General features: G+C 41.3%; 2 protein-coding genes across 5 annotated transcripts in view; both read left to right on the forward strand.

The window, feature by feature from the left end:
• The window catches only part of LOC308506663 (uncharacterized protein), a 59517-nt gene that overhangs the window by 38373 nt on the left and 6525 nt on the right, over positions 1-14619 (forward strand). The window contains exon 2 of one of the 2 annotated variants that reach the window (XM_081070444.1): positions 9100-9157. The exons of the other annotated variant lie outside the window; for it this stretch is intronic. Within the exon in view, the coding sequence (XP_080926570.1) occupies positions 9100-9157 (58 nt within the window). The remainder of the gene's footprint in view (positions 1-9099; positions 9158-14619) is intronic. 2 annotated transcript variants of the gene reach the window in all.
• Positions 5573-14619, forward strand: part of SGK3 (serum/glucocorticoid regulated kinase family member 3) — a 63970-nt gene continuing 54923 nt past the window's right edge. Inside the window, exon 1 of one of the 3 annotated variants that reach the window (XM_081070443.1) lies at positions 5573-5690. The gene's annotated coding sequence lies outside the window, so the exon portion shown is untranslated. The remainder of the gene's footprint in view (positions 5691-14619) is intronic. The other 2 variants (XM_081070442.1, XM_081070440.1) reach the window with 2 other exon arrangements.

A 14619-nucleotide genomic window follows, 5' to 3' on the forward strand; every position in this document is an offset into this window, starting at 1 on the left:
AGAGATACCACAGAGGTCCCTAGTCCCTCCACCACGTGAGGACACAGAGAAGAGATGCTGGGTATGAACCAGCAAGAGGGCCCTTACTCAACCATGCTGGCACCCTGATTTCAGATTTCCAGTCACCAGCAGAACTGTGAGAATTAAATTTCTATTGTTTATAAGCTACCCAGTCTGTGGTATTTTGTTATAGCAGCCTGAATTAAGACAATATCCTTATTGATTTTCCCTTTAATTGTTCTATTATTATGAGAGGGTTTTTGAAACCTTTGACTATAACTGAATGTGTCTCTTTTTCCTTGAAGTTGTTTCAGTTTTTGCTCCTGTATTTTGAAGCTCTATTATAAGGTATATAAGTGTATTTTATGTCCTCGAGCTGAATTGGCCTCTTCGTAATTATGAAATGAACTTCTCTTTCCCTGGTAATATTATTTGCTCTGAAATCTGCTTTGTATGATATTAATATGGCTACTCCAGCTTTCTTTTGACTAGTGTTAACATGGTATATTGTTCTTCATCCTTTTAATCTATTTGAGTCTTCATATTTGAAGTGTAGGGTTTTTTTGTAGGCAACATATAGTTGGGTATTTTATTTACCCATCATGACAAGTTGTAATTGGGGTGTTTTGACCATTACATTTAATGTTATTATTGATATAAGTTTATGTCTGTCATCTTGCTATTTGTTTTTTGTTTGTCTTATCTGTTCATTATGTCCTTTCCCCCCTTTTTTTGCCTTATTTTGGACTGAGTTTTATCATTCCATTTTTTCGCCTTTGTTGGCTTATTACTTATAACTCCTTTTCCTCCTTATGTTAATGGTTGTTTTAGGGTTTAAGAATACATCTTTAATTTACTCTTCTATCTGAAACAGTCTATCTTCAATTGAATTATACCACATCATTTATAGTATGTTTACAATTAATTATAGAATACACCTTGTAATAGTATATGTCTGTATCTTTCATCTCTGTCTTTATGCTTTTGTTGTGATACATTTTACTTATACATAAAACCCACAATAAATTATTACTATTTTTGTTTAAACAGTTGCCATCTTTTAAAGAGATTGAAATTATAAAAAATCAACAGCATATATTTATCTCTGTTGCTATTTCCAGTGTTCTTTATTCCTAGTGTACATCTATATTTGTAGAAATCTGGAATAATTTTCCTTCTATCCGATGGACTTCCCTTAATATTTCTTGTAGTGCAAGTCTGCTGGTTATGAATTCTTTCAGCTTTTGTAATCTGAAAAAAATCTTTGTATTGCCTTCAGTTTTGAAAGATATTTTTGCTGGGTATAGAATTCTGGGTTTACAGTTTTTTTGTTCAGTACTTCAAAGGTATTGCTCCTCTGTCTTTTTCTTGCACTATTTCTGACAAGAAATCTGCTGTCATCTTTACCTTTGTTCCTCCATATACAGAATATCGTTTTTCCTGTGGCTGATATTACTGTTTGCTTTATCACTGTTTTTTAGTAATTTCATTATGAAATGTCTTGGTAGAGTTTTCTTCTTCTAGTGGTTGGGTTCATTGAACTTGTCAGATCTGTGGGTTTCTAATTTTCATCAAATTTGAAAAAAGACCAGTCATATTTCTTCAAATGTCTTTTCTGATCTCCTTCCCCAATCCTACCTTTACCCTCACCTTCAGAGACTCCAATTACAAGTACATTAGGCTGCTTGGAGGTGTCATATAGCTCATTGATTCTCTTTTCTTCTTAATTTCTTTTTCTCCATATAGTTCATTTTGAAAGTTTCTATTGTGTGTTTTCAAGTTCACTAATCTTTTCTTCTGCTATGTCTACTCTTCTGTTAATCCCATCCAGTGTATTTTTTTACCTTAGAGATTGTTTCCATCTGTAGAAGATGGATTTAGAAAATTTTTATACCTTCTTGTCTCTACTTAATTTTTCAGTATATTACCATTAGAATAACTGTTTTAATGTCCTTGTTTGCTAATTCTACATCTATGTTAGTTGTAGGTTACATTCAGTAATTGATTTTTCTCCTCATTAAGGGTCATATTTTGTGCTTCTTTGCATGCCTTGTAATATTTGATTGAGTGACAGATATTGCGAATTTTATCTTGGGTGCTGAATATTTTTGCATTCCTATAAATATGCTTGATTTTTAATTTGAGATGCAGTTAAATTACTTTAAAATAGTTTTATTTTCTTGGAACTTACTTGTATTTTTTTTTTGGCAGCATCTAAGTAGCATTTAGTCTAGGGCTAATTACTCTCCAGTACTAAGGCAAGATCCTCCTACATAATCTACCTCATTGAATTGGGAAGTTTTCTAGTTGGCTTGGTGTGAACAGCCACTATTCCTGGCCCTCTGTAAGTGCCTAATACTGTTCCTTCTAATACTTTCAGATGGTTTGTTCTTTCCTTGACCTTGGGTAGTTTCCTCATATGCATGCATTGATCAGCACTATTGAATTCTTGAGGAGAACCCTCTGCAGATCTCTGGGATTCTCTGTGTTGTTATCTTGTCTCCTATGTCTTGTGAACTCTAGCCATCTTGTCCTCCCAGACTCACAGCTCCATCTCCTCAACTCAGGGAATCTGCCGGGCTGTCCTGCCCCTTCCTGTGTGATGGTCTATAAGTTCTCTGAAGTTAATTAGCGGGGGTATACCTTGTGCATTTCCCATCTCTGAGGGGTCACTTTCCTTCATTGCCTGATATCCAGGATCTTGAAAACTGTTGTTTTATATATTTTGTCTAGCTCTTTTTTGCTACTGTCATTGTTCTAGGTGGAAAGGTAAATATGGTCCTTGTTACTCCATCTTGGGTGGATTCAGAAGTTCCTCCCCACCCCCACGGCTCTACTCTTAAAAGTCACCACACACACATACACACACAATAGTCACCTCACATTTTGAGGAGAGGAAGAGAAATTTCTAAGAGTCTACAACCAATAGCTTCTGGTACAACCACTTTGTAAAATGAAGTGTGACTTGTTTAGTCTGCCTATTTAATACTTCTTAAATCTCCAGAATATTATAAAGGTTTGCTGTGAGTAGTGATTTATAGATTGTTTGGGCCAGACTTCAGAGCTCTGGGGCCTCCCTTAAACATGTCAGTGACATTTTCAAAACACAAGGGGCCATTGATAGATTGCAAATCAGTTTTCACTCTTACTTGGTAGTCATTCTGCAAACTTGGTTCTGCTTCTACTTGTGTCATCTGGGTAAAGTTGCAGTTAAGGAAAATTTACTCTCTAAAGACTTTAATAGTATGTAGGGCCCCCTAACATAGGCAATTTACTGTGGTTCAAGGGTTTATTTCTGGAACACTAAAAACCTTTCTAGTTGAACTCCAAGAAGTGCTGTGTGATTCTTGTTTATCTTATTGAGAATTTATTTGAAATTAGAAGGGGAAACTTTTACAATCTTATTTGCATGAAAAAGAAAAGACCAGTATTTTAATTATAGTGAAAGAGAGTTAAGGAAAACTGAAAATAATCATAGACTGATGAATATATTTTAAAATACTTACTATGGATAGATCACTTGTTCAGGCAATGGGTGACAAAGAATGGGTAGGCTACTTTTTATTTTTATGCAGTTCCATGAATGTCAAAGATTTAGTCTTCAAAAAAGTCTTATTTAATACTAATTTATTTTCCCCTTTTTTGAATCAGTCACATGTAACTGTCCATCAAAGCTTTGGTGAGTATGAAGAAACTGGTGTTATTTCAGTGTCATATAATTTCAGACAAAAGCAGAGAATCTTGCTGTTATAGGTAGCCTAATTATAGATGAATATATAATTTCTGTTAGGCTTTTTGAGATACTGAAAGTAGCTTTTTCTTCCTTGGTTGGTTGGGGCCTGAGATACCCAGTAAGTAGCTTATTGTTTAGTTTTGGAGATAAATATTATAAATAACAGAGAAAACAAAACAAGGTCACCTCTTAAGTGCCCAGTTGAGTGGTATAGATCCTAAGTATTATAGCATTTATTGCACAGAGAGATCCCTGAGTTTAGCTATTGTTGTCTAGACAGGTAGCTAAGATTGAGAAGACGCATTCTGAGGTGGGAAGCAGTAGGTGTAAATGTTCAGTGGTGGGAATGTTTGCTGTATGTTGTGGATACTGTACAGTGAGGACACAGTCTGTCTGACAGATGTGTACACAGAGAGTAGTTTTGAGACTAGGTGGAAAAAATAGGTGAGGGTCAGATCCAAGATCTTGAGTTTTTCTAATTTGTACCTTATACAGAGATGGCAGGGAAAATGAGAAGGGTCATTGAAAAGATTCTGTAATGGAGAAAGCCAAGGACCTGGTGCCTAAATGTGAGGATCGGGAGGGGAGAAGAACCAAAGGTTTTGAGCTAGGAAGAGTGTTGTTGTTATTCTTACAAAGAGACAAGGCAGAAAGGAGAGCTTGAATGAAGTGATGCTGAATCCCTCATGCTTTTTCTAAAAATTCCCCGTTTTTCTGTATGGTTCCTAACTGGACAGTGCTTTCCCTGTAGTCCTCCTCCTTTAATTGTTGAGTCTGGCAGGATGACATGGAGTGAGGAAGGACATTTAGAGCTCATGCGGTAACTTGGCCTAATCTCTTCATTCTACAGATAAGGATATTGAGGGCTTCAGATATGGTGACTTCCCTTAAGGTCAGACAGCTAGGCTGGCATCTTGGCACTATTTTCTGAAATTCTTGTAGCAAAGGTTACGTGTATCAGTCCTACTTGTTGGCAAAGTGACCCTTGTGTTTCCCCACCATAATTCAGTTAGTTATTGACTTGATTCCTCAAATCGTTTTTCACCTTCTCAAATCAAATACATTAATAGTTAAAATAATTCCTTTCCAGTGGTCTGATTTTTTTCCTTTATTCGTACATGCAGTCACAAACCTTGTAGTAGTACACTATGGGGATGAATGCCAAACTCTGCCTAGGCGTAATGGGTATGCTCTCTTGAAAGTGCCTGAACTGTTGAGGGGTAAGGGAATGATTAACATTAATTTAAGCCTCGAGTGATGATTCTCAGTGGGAGTCCTTTCCACAATTTTTAAATGAAGAATGAGGATTTGTAGTAGAGATCAGCAAAGAAATTGCTTCCTTTTTTGCCCCCCTTAATCCCATTCCCTATGACTTCTCATGCATGGAACCCTGAATTCGACTGTGACTCGTATCCTTCCCCCGAAGAATGAGCTTAGCCAATGCCCTGAATAAATGAACTCTGTTGTGTTACGATGTCTCACCTAGTCCTACACCTTAGCTGGAACCTGGGGAGAGTGCCTTCTCTTTCCGTTAGAAAACCTCTTTCCTCATCTTACCCCCTGGCTTTCTCTTTTCCCCGGTTCCCTGCCCACCTCCCTCCCGTCCTGCCCATCTTCCCTCGAGGTCAAACTCCCCCAGGCTCTCCCCAGTTTATTTACAGCCTTCAGTGAGGCACGCTGCCAGCAGATCCTCTAGGGTCCACGGCCCCCTAGAGTGCCGGGGGCGGAGCTGAGTGAGCAAAAGCCCCACCCCTAGTTTGGGCGGGGCCGGCGGCCGAGACGGCGCTGTTGATTGGTGGGGGCTGGGCCTGCCGCTTGTGGGCGGGGCCCGGAGTCCCGGGCTGGGAGCACGGCGGTCGCCGCTGGGGGCAAGAGGCGGGGCGCGGAGCCGGGTGGAGTGTGGCGCAGCTGGGGCGGCTCTTCCCGCTAGCCACGCGCCGGGCGCGGGTTCCCGAAGGTAAGCGTGGGGAGAGGTCCTGGCGGCGCGCGGGCTGGTTGGAGGAACCCTGCGGGAACGCCCGATGCAGGTGTGGTTTGGGTGGACCAGCTCCAGTGCCAATTCCGCGCCGAGTAGGAGCGCGGGTCCCGCGCGGGCAGGCGGCTCCTGGCGTGACCCCCCGGCGGGAGGGAGACACCGGGTCGGGCTCTAGCTTTGCGCACTGGTTCACGGCAGTAGCTGCCCAACGGAAAACATTTGCGTTGCTTCACACACCCTCTCCCCAAAGAGGAGAGACCTCAGGTGCTGGAGAGATTTTATATTCTTTAAAATACATTTCTAGTTTGTGGTTCAGGACTGTAGGAGAAAACTCGAGAGTGCACTTGCGGCGCGGCTTTATTTTGACTTAGTGTTATTCATTGTGCAGGAAGGAGGAGACCAGTAATGGTGCTATTTAAACAGGGACGCCAAGGTTTACATAGGCAGTGCATCGTGGCGATAGAGCGCGCAGGCTTGGAAGCTAGGCTGTCAGAGTTTGAATCTGCTTCTCAATTGTGAAAACTTGGGCAGTTTGCTTCCTCTCTATGGCTTTGTTTCAGAGTTTTTAAAAAAGACCTAATCGGCTTTATTAAAAGATTCATGAACTGGGCAGCATCCCATCTAGCAATTAGAAGGGCACTGCCAGGGGCTGTACAAAATGTTTCTGCGTTTTTTAAATGGGGGTAATAGTAGTCCGCCCCCCACCCCCGGTATAGGACTGTTACGAAGATTAAATGAGTTAATACTTAAGTGCCTGGTACATAGAACAGTAATTTTGGCTATTTTCTTTATTGGGCATTCATCTTCAAAGCTGTCATCACCAGTTTCCTCAGAACTGTTGCTAGAAATGTTTGGGGAGTCATTTGAAACAGTTTTCAAAGACTGAGTCCCACCAAAACAAAAACCTCATGACTTTTGGCTCTTACGGAAGATGTGGTCCTCCACGTGGTTCCATATCAAATCCAGTGATACAGAAATCTCAGAGTCTTGCAGGTTTCCTCTAAAAGAGGGATGGAAAAAAAGCTGCACTTTTAGAGTGAGTGGAGCCTCATTTTAAACACGAAGCTGTGGTAGGTTGGTTTAAAAGAAGTTCGTTTTACTTTATACAGAACTTAAAACAAGTTGTACTATTTTGGAGGGTGCTTATTTGTACTGTTGCTGCAAAATTAGGTAAACCAAAGTACCCAAGTCCATAAATAAGCATCGTAGAAACCATAACTTGCCACATAGAATCTCAGCATTGAAAGGAATATGAAAAATCAGATCAGCTGCTCTTCACAGATAAGGATGAGGCCCAAAGACCTAGGACCAATAAATGGCAGAGCTTAGACTAGACTTCAGCACTGCTGACAACAAATTATAGAATCAAAGGATGATGTTACTTCTGGTTTTGATAATAGTACTATTTTTATTTTTGAGAGTTTTATGGTGCTGTGAATGTTGTTTTTTTTTCTCTCAGCAACATCCTGCTTGGTAGTTTAATTGCATGATTCATAATCATTCTTGAGCATCTTTGATTTAAATCACAAAGTCTCAAAGTTGCTACCCCAGTGATTGCTTTGAGAACAAGATGATTGTCTTCTTAAGCTTTGTATAAACATGTTCTAATAATGCTGGGGGTTTGTTGTTTTAGTATGCAGTCCTTTTGTCCCATGCAGGGAATGTAAACAGCCAGGATAAGCAAATTAACCTAGTAGGCAGTTTGTTATCACTGTTATTGGTGAAGTTTTCTCAATTGGGTAGGCTGGAGTCAGGAAGTGGAACACTGAACACTAGCCCGAGGAAACAGGACTGGGTCACGGAAGAGATGTGTTGCAATTGCTGCCAACTTCCAAAGCATCATGGAATGAAATTCTTTGGCGATACTAACAAATTGTTTTGTTAGTTGCTGACTGTGTTGTTCACTCCCTCACCAGTAGGTATTTGTTCAGATGTTAACTATCTCAGTCAGACTCTCCTATTTAAAATTGCATGCCACCCCACTCTTCCTATAATACATGTTTATGTATCAATTTAGTTGTTTATTATCTACTGTCTGCCACTAGAGGATAAGTTCCATGAGGGCCGGGGTGCTTGCCAGTTGTGTTCACCTGCCACCAGAAGGTGTCAAATGCATGGATCTGATGCAGACATTTCCAGTTAGGGCTAGTAATTACTGAAGCCAATTCACTGTCATTTTGGCTTGCTCTCTTCTCCCCCCATTTCTAGTTACTTTTCCTGGTTACCCAGGAGGCAGTGTTAATTCCTCCTTCTGCCTTGCCCTCCCCATGAAATAGCTGCTGACTTACTTCTCCTTTTGGTTTTTTTGTGCAAACCTGCCATTCCTATTGATGACAAGCCCCTGTTTCTTCAAGCCCTCCTCCATCTCATTCTATTCTCTACACCTACAGCCCTTCAAGTTCTCTTTTCAAATGCCTTTACATCCTCGTCTGCAGAATGAAATCCAGAGTGAGAAGCCTGGCATTCAGAGTTCTCTACAACATGATCTCAAATCCACTTTTCTCTTTCTGTTTTTATTGAGTGAATTTTGTTCTCCCACAGGTGAGCAGGAATTCAGACAAACCGGACTAATGGCTGTAACTTGTTTGTATCGAGGGCTGGGCTGCCCTTTCTGTTTTGTGTGCCCAGCCTTTAAAAACTGCCCTCACATGTCGTCCGTCGCCATCCCAAATACCTAGATAAGTTCAGCTGGAAGTGGTTTTTCTCTCCCCTGAATTATAGTCACTTCTCATAGCTTTCTTAGAGAATTTATCACAGTCTACTTTGAACTGTAATTCTTTGGGCATTTGTCTTTTTGCTACATATAAGCTCCTGGAGGACAAGATACCTGCACACAAGTTCCAATTACTATTTTAAGGAAAATTTAGGCACACTCCCACTTACCTAGTTTTTAAATACAAATGAACTTAAAGTTCTACTGAATAGGACAGATCGTTAAATATTACACTTCTATAGTCATTTCTACAATATGGACAGTTAAGGAGGAAGGCAGGGGGAAATTCAGTACTAAATAAAAAGATACAAATGAAGATACTGGGATCTGGAGTCACAGAAGGGGGAGTAGGTATGGGGAGAATAACAGACCAACTCGCATCTAGATGGACAGACAGAAGTTAAAAAATATGCAGAATAAACTCTCTCAGGAAACCATGAAGACAAGACAGATTTCATGGACCAACCTCTGCAGCTTTGGATTTTTCTTGTGGGGTATTATTCCTAAGCATTATTTTGTTTTCACATCTCTAGGTGCAAATAATCCTGTCTCCCTGCTTTGTTTTCTGAGCTGGATAGGACTGAACGTTCTCTTCTTTCTAGGCTGCAGAAAGTGGTTTACTTTTGTTCCCCTCATTGTTTAAAACAGTAAAAAGTTCATACTTCTTTCTTCATTTAGTTTCCTGGATATATGGAGAAGACATATACCAGAAGCTTTTGTCCTTCAGAGAAAAGAGGTAGATATGAAATACTTGAATTTGTCCTTTGGTGAAGCTTCCAGTTTTATTAAGTTTGATATCAGCATTTGATTTGATATGTTTTGCTTCAGTTTTCATAACAAACATATCCTTGCACATATTCCACTTGAGTGAATGTTTTTGTTTTACTTATGATTTTTTCCCTAATATTAATACATTAAAACTTTTTTCCAGAACTTTTGTAGACGTTTCTGCAATTTAACTTATTTTTCCATATTGCTTCCCAAACCTCAGGTGGGGTTTTCCCACCTGAAGGCACGCATTGGCCTGACTTACTTTTTTTGTACTTGATTTTGAGTACTTACGAGTATAGTTCTGAATTTATTTCACCATTCCTGGGATGAAGCTGCAGTTTCTATTGATAGGAAAACATATATATAAAACTCCTGATTTTTGAAATGGTAGAACTTTAAAGTAAAATTCTGTATATTATCTTTATTAATAACAATGTAAAGTCAGGATTTGAAGCTAGTAGACTACAATTTATATTTAAATTGTACTATATATTTTTTGACTTTTATTTATTTTTAAGTGTGTTTTTCCAGGACCCATCAGCTCCAAGTCAAGTAGGTGTTTCAGTCTAGTTGTGGAGGGCGCAGCTCACAGTGGCCCACGTGGGGATCAAACCGGCAACCTTGTTAAGAGCACTGCACTCTAAGCAACTGAGCTAACTGGCCGCCCCTGTACTATAATTTAAATATGTAATTGGTTATACTGTTTTTCCTTTGGGAAATTTCTTCTCATGTGCTAACCAGTAAAGTTTTACTGTCAGAAGAGGAATCTTTTGAAAGCTAACATGTGCTTTGGAGTACAGTTTCCTTTATCACACTGTGTAAGCATCTGTGTTTACCCGGAGCTCCCCTTGTTTTTAAAAAGCCTTTAGTTAAGAGTGTTATCACATAAGATTGTTCATGCAAATAGTAAAAGTTGGGACACAAACTAATTACATATCCCTAGCACATGGTAAGCACTGTGCAAGTATCTTAAGTTAAACTTTTAGGGAGGATTTCATTAAAATATTGTAATATACTAATACGTGTAATAAGAGGGAGAAATTGATGATTCAGGAGATTGATGGAGGAGTGATGGACCAGTTTGCTTTGAAGATCTCCGTTGCACACTTCGGCAAAGTGGACTTTCCAAGGGTCTCTCTCCACCTGTTTGTTGAATGAATCGAACAAGCAGTTGTGTATTGAGACCTACTAAGTGCATGGCCGTACCTGAGTCCCAGTCCAGTCACGGAGGTTCTCAATAAACCAGCAACATGCAATCCTAGATCACAATCAGTGCTGAAAGGGAAAAGAAAAACAGAATGATGACAATAGATTAATTTGGGGACAGAGCACTTTAGCTAGGGTGGTTATGAAGGCTTCTTGGAGGAAGTGACATTTGAACGAGGGCTATACTGTGAAGAGCTGGAGGGAAAGCATTCGAGGCAGAGGGGACACAGGTACAAGCAGGGCTCAGTGTGTGTGAGAACTAGGAGGGGTCTGTTCTGAGGAGTCTGGTGACTAGAGGGGCGAGAGGCCCCGGTGGGAAGCAACTGGAGAGGGAGGGCAAGGTTAGGTCATGTGGGTTCACGTAGTCTTAGCAACAATTCAGCTTGGATTTTATTCTGAGGAGGGTGGGAAGCCATGGGAAGGGTTTCAGCAAAGGAGTGAAATGATCAGATTTACAGTGATTTTAAAAATCTCTCTCTGCTGTGGGAAGAATGGATTGGAAGAGATACCAGGTTGGAGGTTCTCCCAGGAGACTGTGATGTGCTGGTGATTGTTGTCTGTGGTTTGGTTTTGGTGCCTCCTTCATCTGAATTCTCCCAGCCTCCTCAGTCAGAACCAGCTCTCCCTTAGCTCCCTAGGGCTTGCGGGATTTCACCACTGCTGGTTCTGTGTGAATTCCCCCGTTTGCTTTTCTCTTGCCTCATAGAGTCACCCGTCCACCCCATCATTCTGCCAGTGGTCAGCCCTCCAGGAATCATCCTTGAGCGTGTTCTGTGTTCACATCTGCCTGGGAGATACCCTGGGAGGGTGCCTCCCGATGGACAAGCCTGGGAAGCCAGGATGAGGGCGGGCATTCTCGTGATTGGGAACCCAGGATAGTGACCTTGGGAGGCCGAGGACAGTCACGGGCATTGCTGCTCTAGTTGTCATCCCTGTCCTGGAACAGGCAGAGGGGCAGGTTATCAGTTGGAGTAAGCCAAGGGCCTTCCTTGTATCCTGTCAGCTTTGATTCTAGTGGAAATCAAAAGTCTGTAGGTTTTAGGGAACCTACAGACTCATGTTGGTTCAGGAAACCGACACACTTTGTTGAGGTTTTTGGACACTCCTGTGGAATTAATTGTTGGGTGCAGACTACTCTTCTGTATTGTGTCCCAACATTGTATATTTTGCACGTGTTTTATTCTTAATTCCTATATCACTTCTTTATTAAGAGTCAGGATAAATAAAAGGTATCTCAAATAAGAGATGGATACATCTAGGAAAAATTAGGACTGCTCTGTGATTACAGAATCAAACTGGAGTGGGGTGGGAATTAGAGGAAGGATGTATTAGTAAGGAAGAAAAACAGGAAAAGTCACTGATTCATCATGTGATGTGTGTGGGGAGGAGGTTACTATGTATCTCCCATTGGCAGATCCTGTTAGGTTCTTAATCTGTTCTACAATTAATTTAATTTATAGATGTGACAAAGATGTCCTTTGTTTCCGTTGCAACATTTTGAATGTATTTGGAGCTAGTATTCTGAGAGGCGGAAATAAGCAGACTCAGATGACACACTGATAATAGTCTTCTAATAGAGTAACCAGTTGATTTGGGTAAGAACTGGGAAGGCACTTTTAATGTAGTTTAAAATGAAACCTACCCACTTGGCCTGTTCTCTTCTCAGGAATAATCCCTGTCCCATCCCCACCCCCAATTCCTTTTCTTATTCTCTGTGTCAGTCCCCTGTTTCCAAACCTGTTCCTATACCAGTCCCCTTGCCATGCCCAGGGTCTGTGCACAGATTTTCTTTTGTCTCTTCCTTGACTGGGACTCTTGTTCCCAAACACCCAGCATGTCCCCCTGCTGAAGAAAACCTGTAGCTCTTCCAGGCCTCTTTCCTTCCTTTTGGAACAGGCTTGTTCTTAATTTTCCTTTATGTCTGGGCTGAATCACTGACCACCTCTGTTTGCCATAGTAGTTAAGAGTGTTACTGATACTTATGAATTTATCTACCTTGGGATTTGGGTAGGGTCCAGTCATCAATACCAGTCTTCATGATGGGTGAAGGAAATGGATTTCAGAACCTCTCTGCTTATGTTTTAGGGTTAAAAGCAGAAGAAGCTTTTGACCTTACTCAGTTATTTTGGCTGTCTGAAAGAAAGATGGACAAGATCCAGGGCAGTAATTGCATACAATGAACAAAAGGATGAGCACGATGATGAAGCGAAAAATGCTTTTTAAAAAAGTCTTAACTAATATCCACCTATTTTAAGCAGTATGTATTAACAAAATTTTAACGTAACATAAATTTGTCAGTTTTCTATTATGGAGCTTTGCCTATATTTCTACTTTTTATAGCTCCAAGTAAGAAATTTTAAATATATGAAAGCTTTTTTAAAAAAAGACTAACTCCCCCTCCGTTTTAATAGACCATATCCTGGATAGCATCCTTTCTTGTGTCTTCTTTATGTCAGAATTTGGCCCTCGATTGTCCTTGAGATGGGATCAATACTCAGAGCTCACTTTGTACCAGACCCCTGGTTAGATGTTGACATGTGATGTTTCAGGAAGAGGAAGATGGGCCCTTCCTGACTGAGTGCTGCACAAACCTACCCCCTCCTGCTGACAGAATTGGAAAGCTGCTTTTCTTGTGCATGGCCTTCTTTCTGTAACCCGGCGGCCGATGGATACTTGGTGCTCTGTTCTCTTCAACTTGGTATCGCCAAAGGCGATTTAGAAGGAGATGCATGAGCAGTGCCATAAGAAATCGTGGGGCACTGTGCCAGCTGGGCTCTGAGGTCAGAGCTGTATGTGTGTCACCGTGCTGCCACCCAGACCTGTGTGATCATGTGGACGTCCTCCTCATCACCTAGGTTCTTCACCTGTAAAATCGGGATGATGATACTTATTTCCTGGGTTGTTATGAGGATGAAGTCATGTGTTAGGTGCCGGCTCTTAGAATAATGCCTCGCATTCGTTTCTCAACCTCGACACTATTGACATTTTGAGCCAGATAATTCTCTGCTGTAGGGGCTGTCCTGTGCATTGTGGGATGTTTAGCGTCCTCCTTGACATGTAGTCATTAGCCAGCACCCAAGCTGTGACAGCCAAAAATGTCTCCAGACATTGCCACATGTCCCCCCGATGAGAACCGTATGTGCAATAATGGCTATTGCTGATCACGCCCCCCCCCCCACCCTAAAATCTGGCTGGCCTCAGAAGGGTCTGTTCTCATCTGACCAACTTTGTTTTGTCTTGCTGGGTTTATCACCGTTGATTTGCCGGCTGGATGTTAAGGTTAGTGCTTCCATTCTGGGTGAATATCTGATCTTAGTCTCTTCAGAGCCGTGTGACTTCCTCCCAGGCACGCCAGCTGCCCCTGGGAGCCAGGCTGAGATTATCTCATGATTCCCCAGCGCAGGGAAGGCAGACTCTTCCTGTGTCTCTTGTAGAAAGCCGAACCTACATACCTCCCCCAAAGTCCCAACTTTTATTCCCATGTGAACCACATAGCTTTTTGTTCTTTCTTAGTTGGTGGGGTTCTTACAGGAGCCCTCTTCTCATTCTGTTTTATTTGGCTGCCTGGCCAGCAGATGATTTTGAAGAATTGAAATGGCTTCAGTTTGATAGAATACACATGCATAAGATTTACAGGAATAGCAGGGTTTCTTTTTCATAATTTCGCTCGTAACCACCTAAAAATCAGTTTATGAACCTTCTGTGCTTCCCAGAGGACTCTTTAGAGCTTGTATATCTGGTAGAGGTAGTGAGATACTGTGGGTAAAGGTCCCGAAGTCAGACCACCTGGGTTCAAATCCTGACTCCATCAGCTGGGCCAGGTGACTTCATCTTTTTATGCTTCAGTGTCTCCTTGGTTTTGTCTCCCAAGAGCTGTTGTGAGGAGCAACCAGATTCACACACATAAAGCACAGTCTGGCTTGTAATAAGCTTCGCCACTATGTGTTAAGTATGGGTAGGTTGCCAGTTTGATTTCGCTGAAAGGACAGGAAAAGCTTACTTAGGGAGAGACAGTATGGTGTAGCAGACAAGTCCATATACATTTTGGAGTCAGTCCAATTCGGATTTGAATCCTAGCTCTGTCGTCAGCTGGATCCTGGCTTCGGCAGGTGGTTTTATCTCGCAACATTGTCATTTCTAACATAAGACTCGAGCTCCTTTTTCCAAAGGAAATTGAGGCAAATGTGTAATCTCTTCCAACTTCTGCTTCCATGCCTGCCT

This window comes from Rhinolophus hipposideros (assembly GCF_964194185.1).
Source record: "Rhinolophus hipposideros genome assembly, chromosome: 13".
In the NCBI taxonomy this organism is placed as follows: domain Eukaryota; kingdom Metazoa; phylum Chordata; class Mammalia; order Chiroptera; family Rhinolophidae; genus Rhinolophus; species Rhinolophus hipposideros.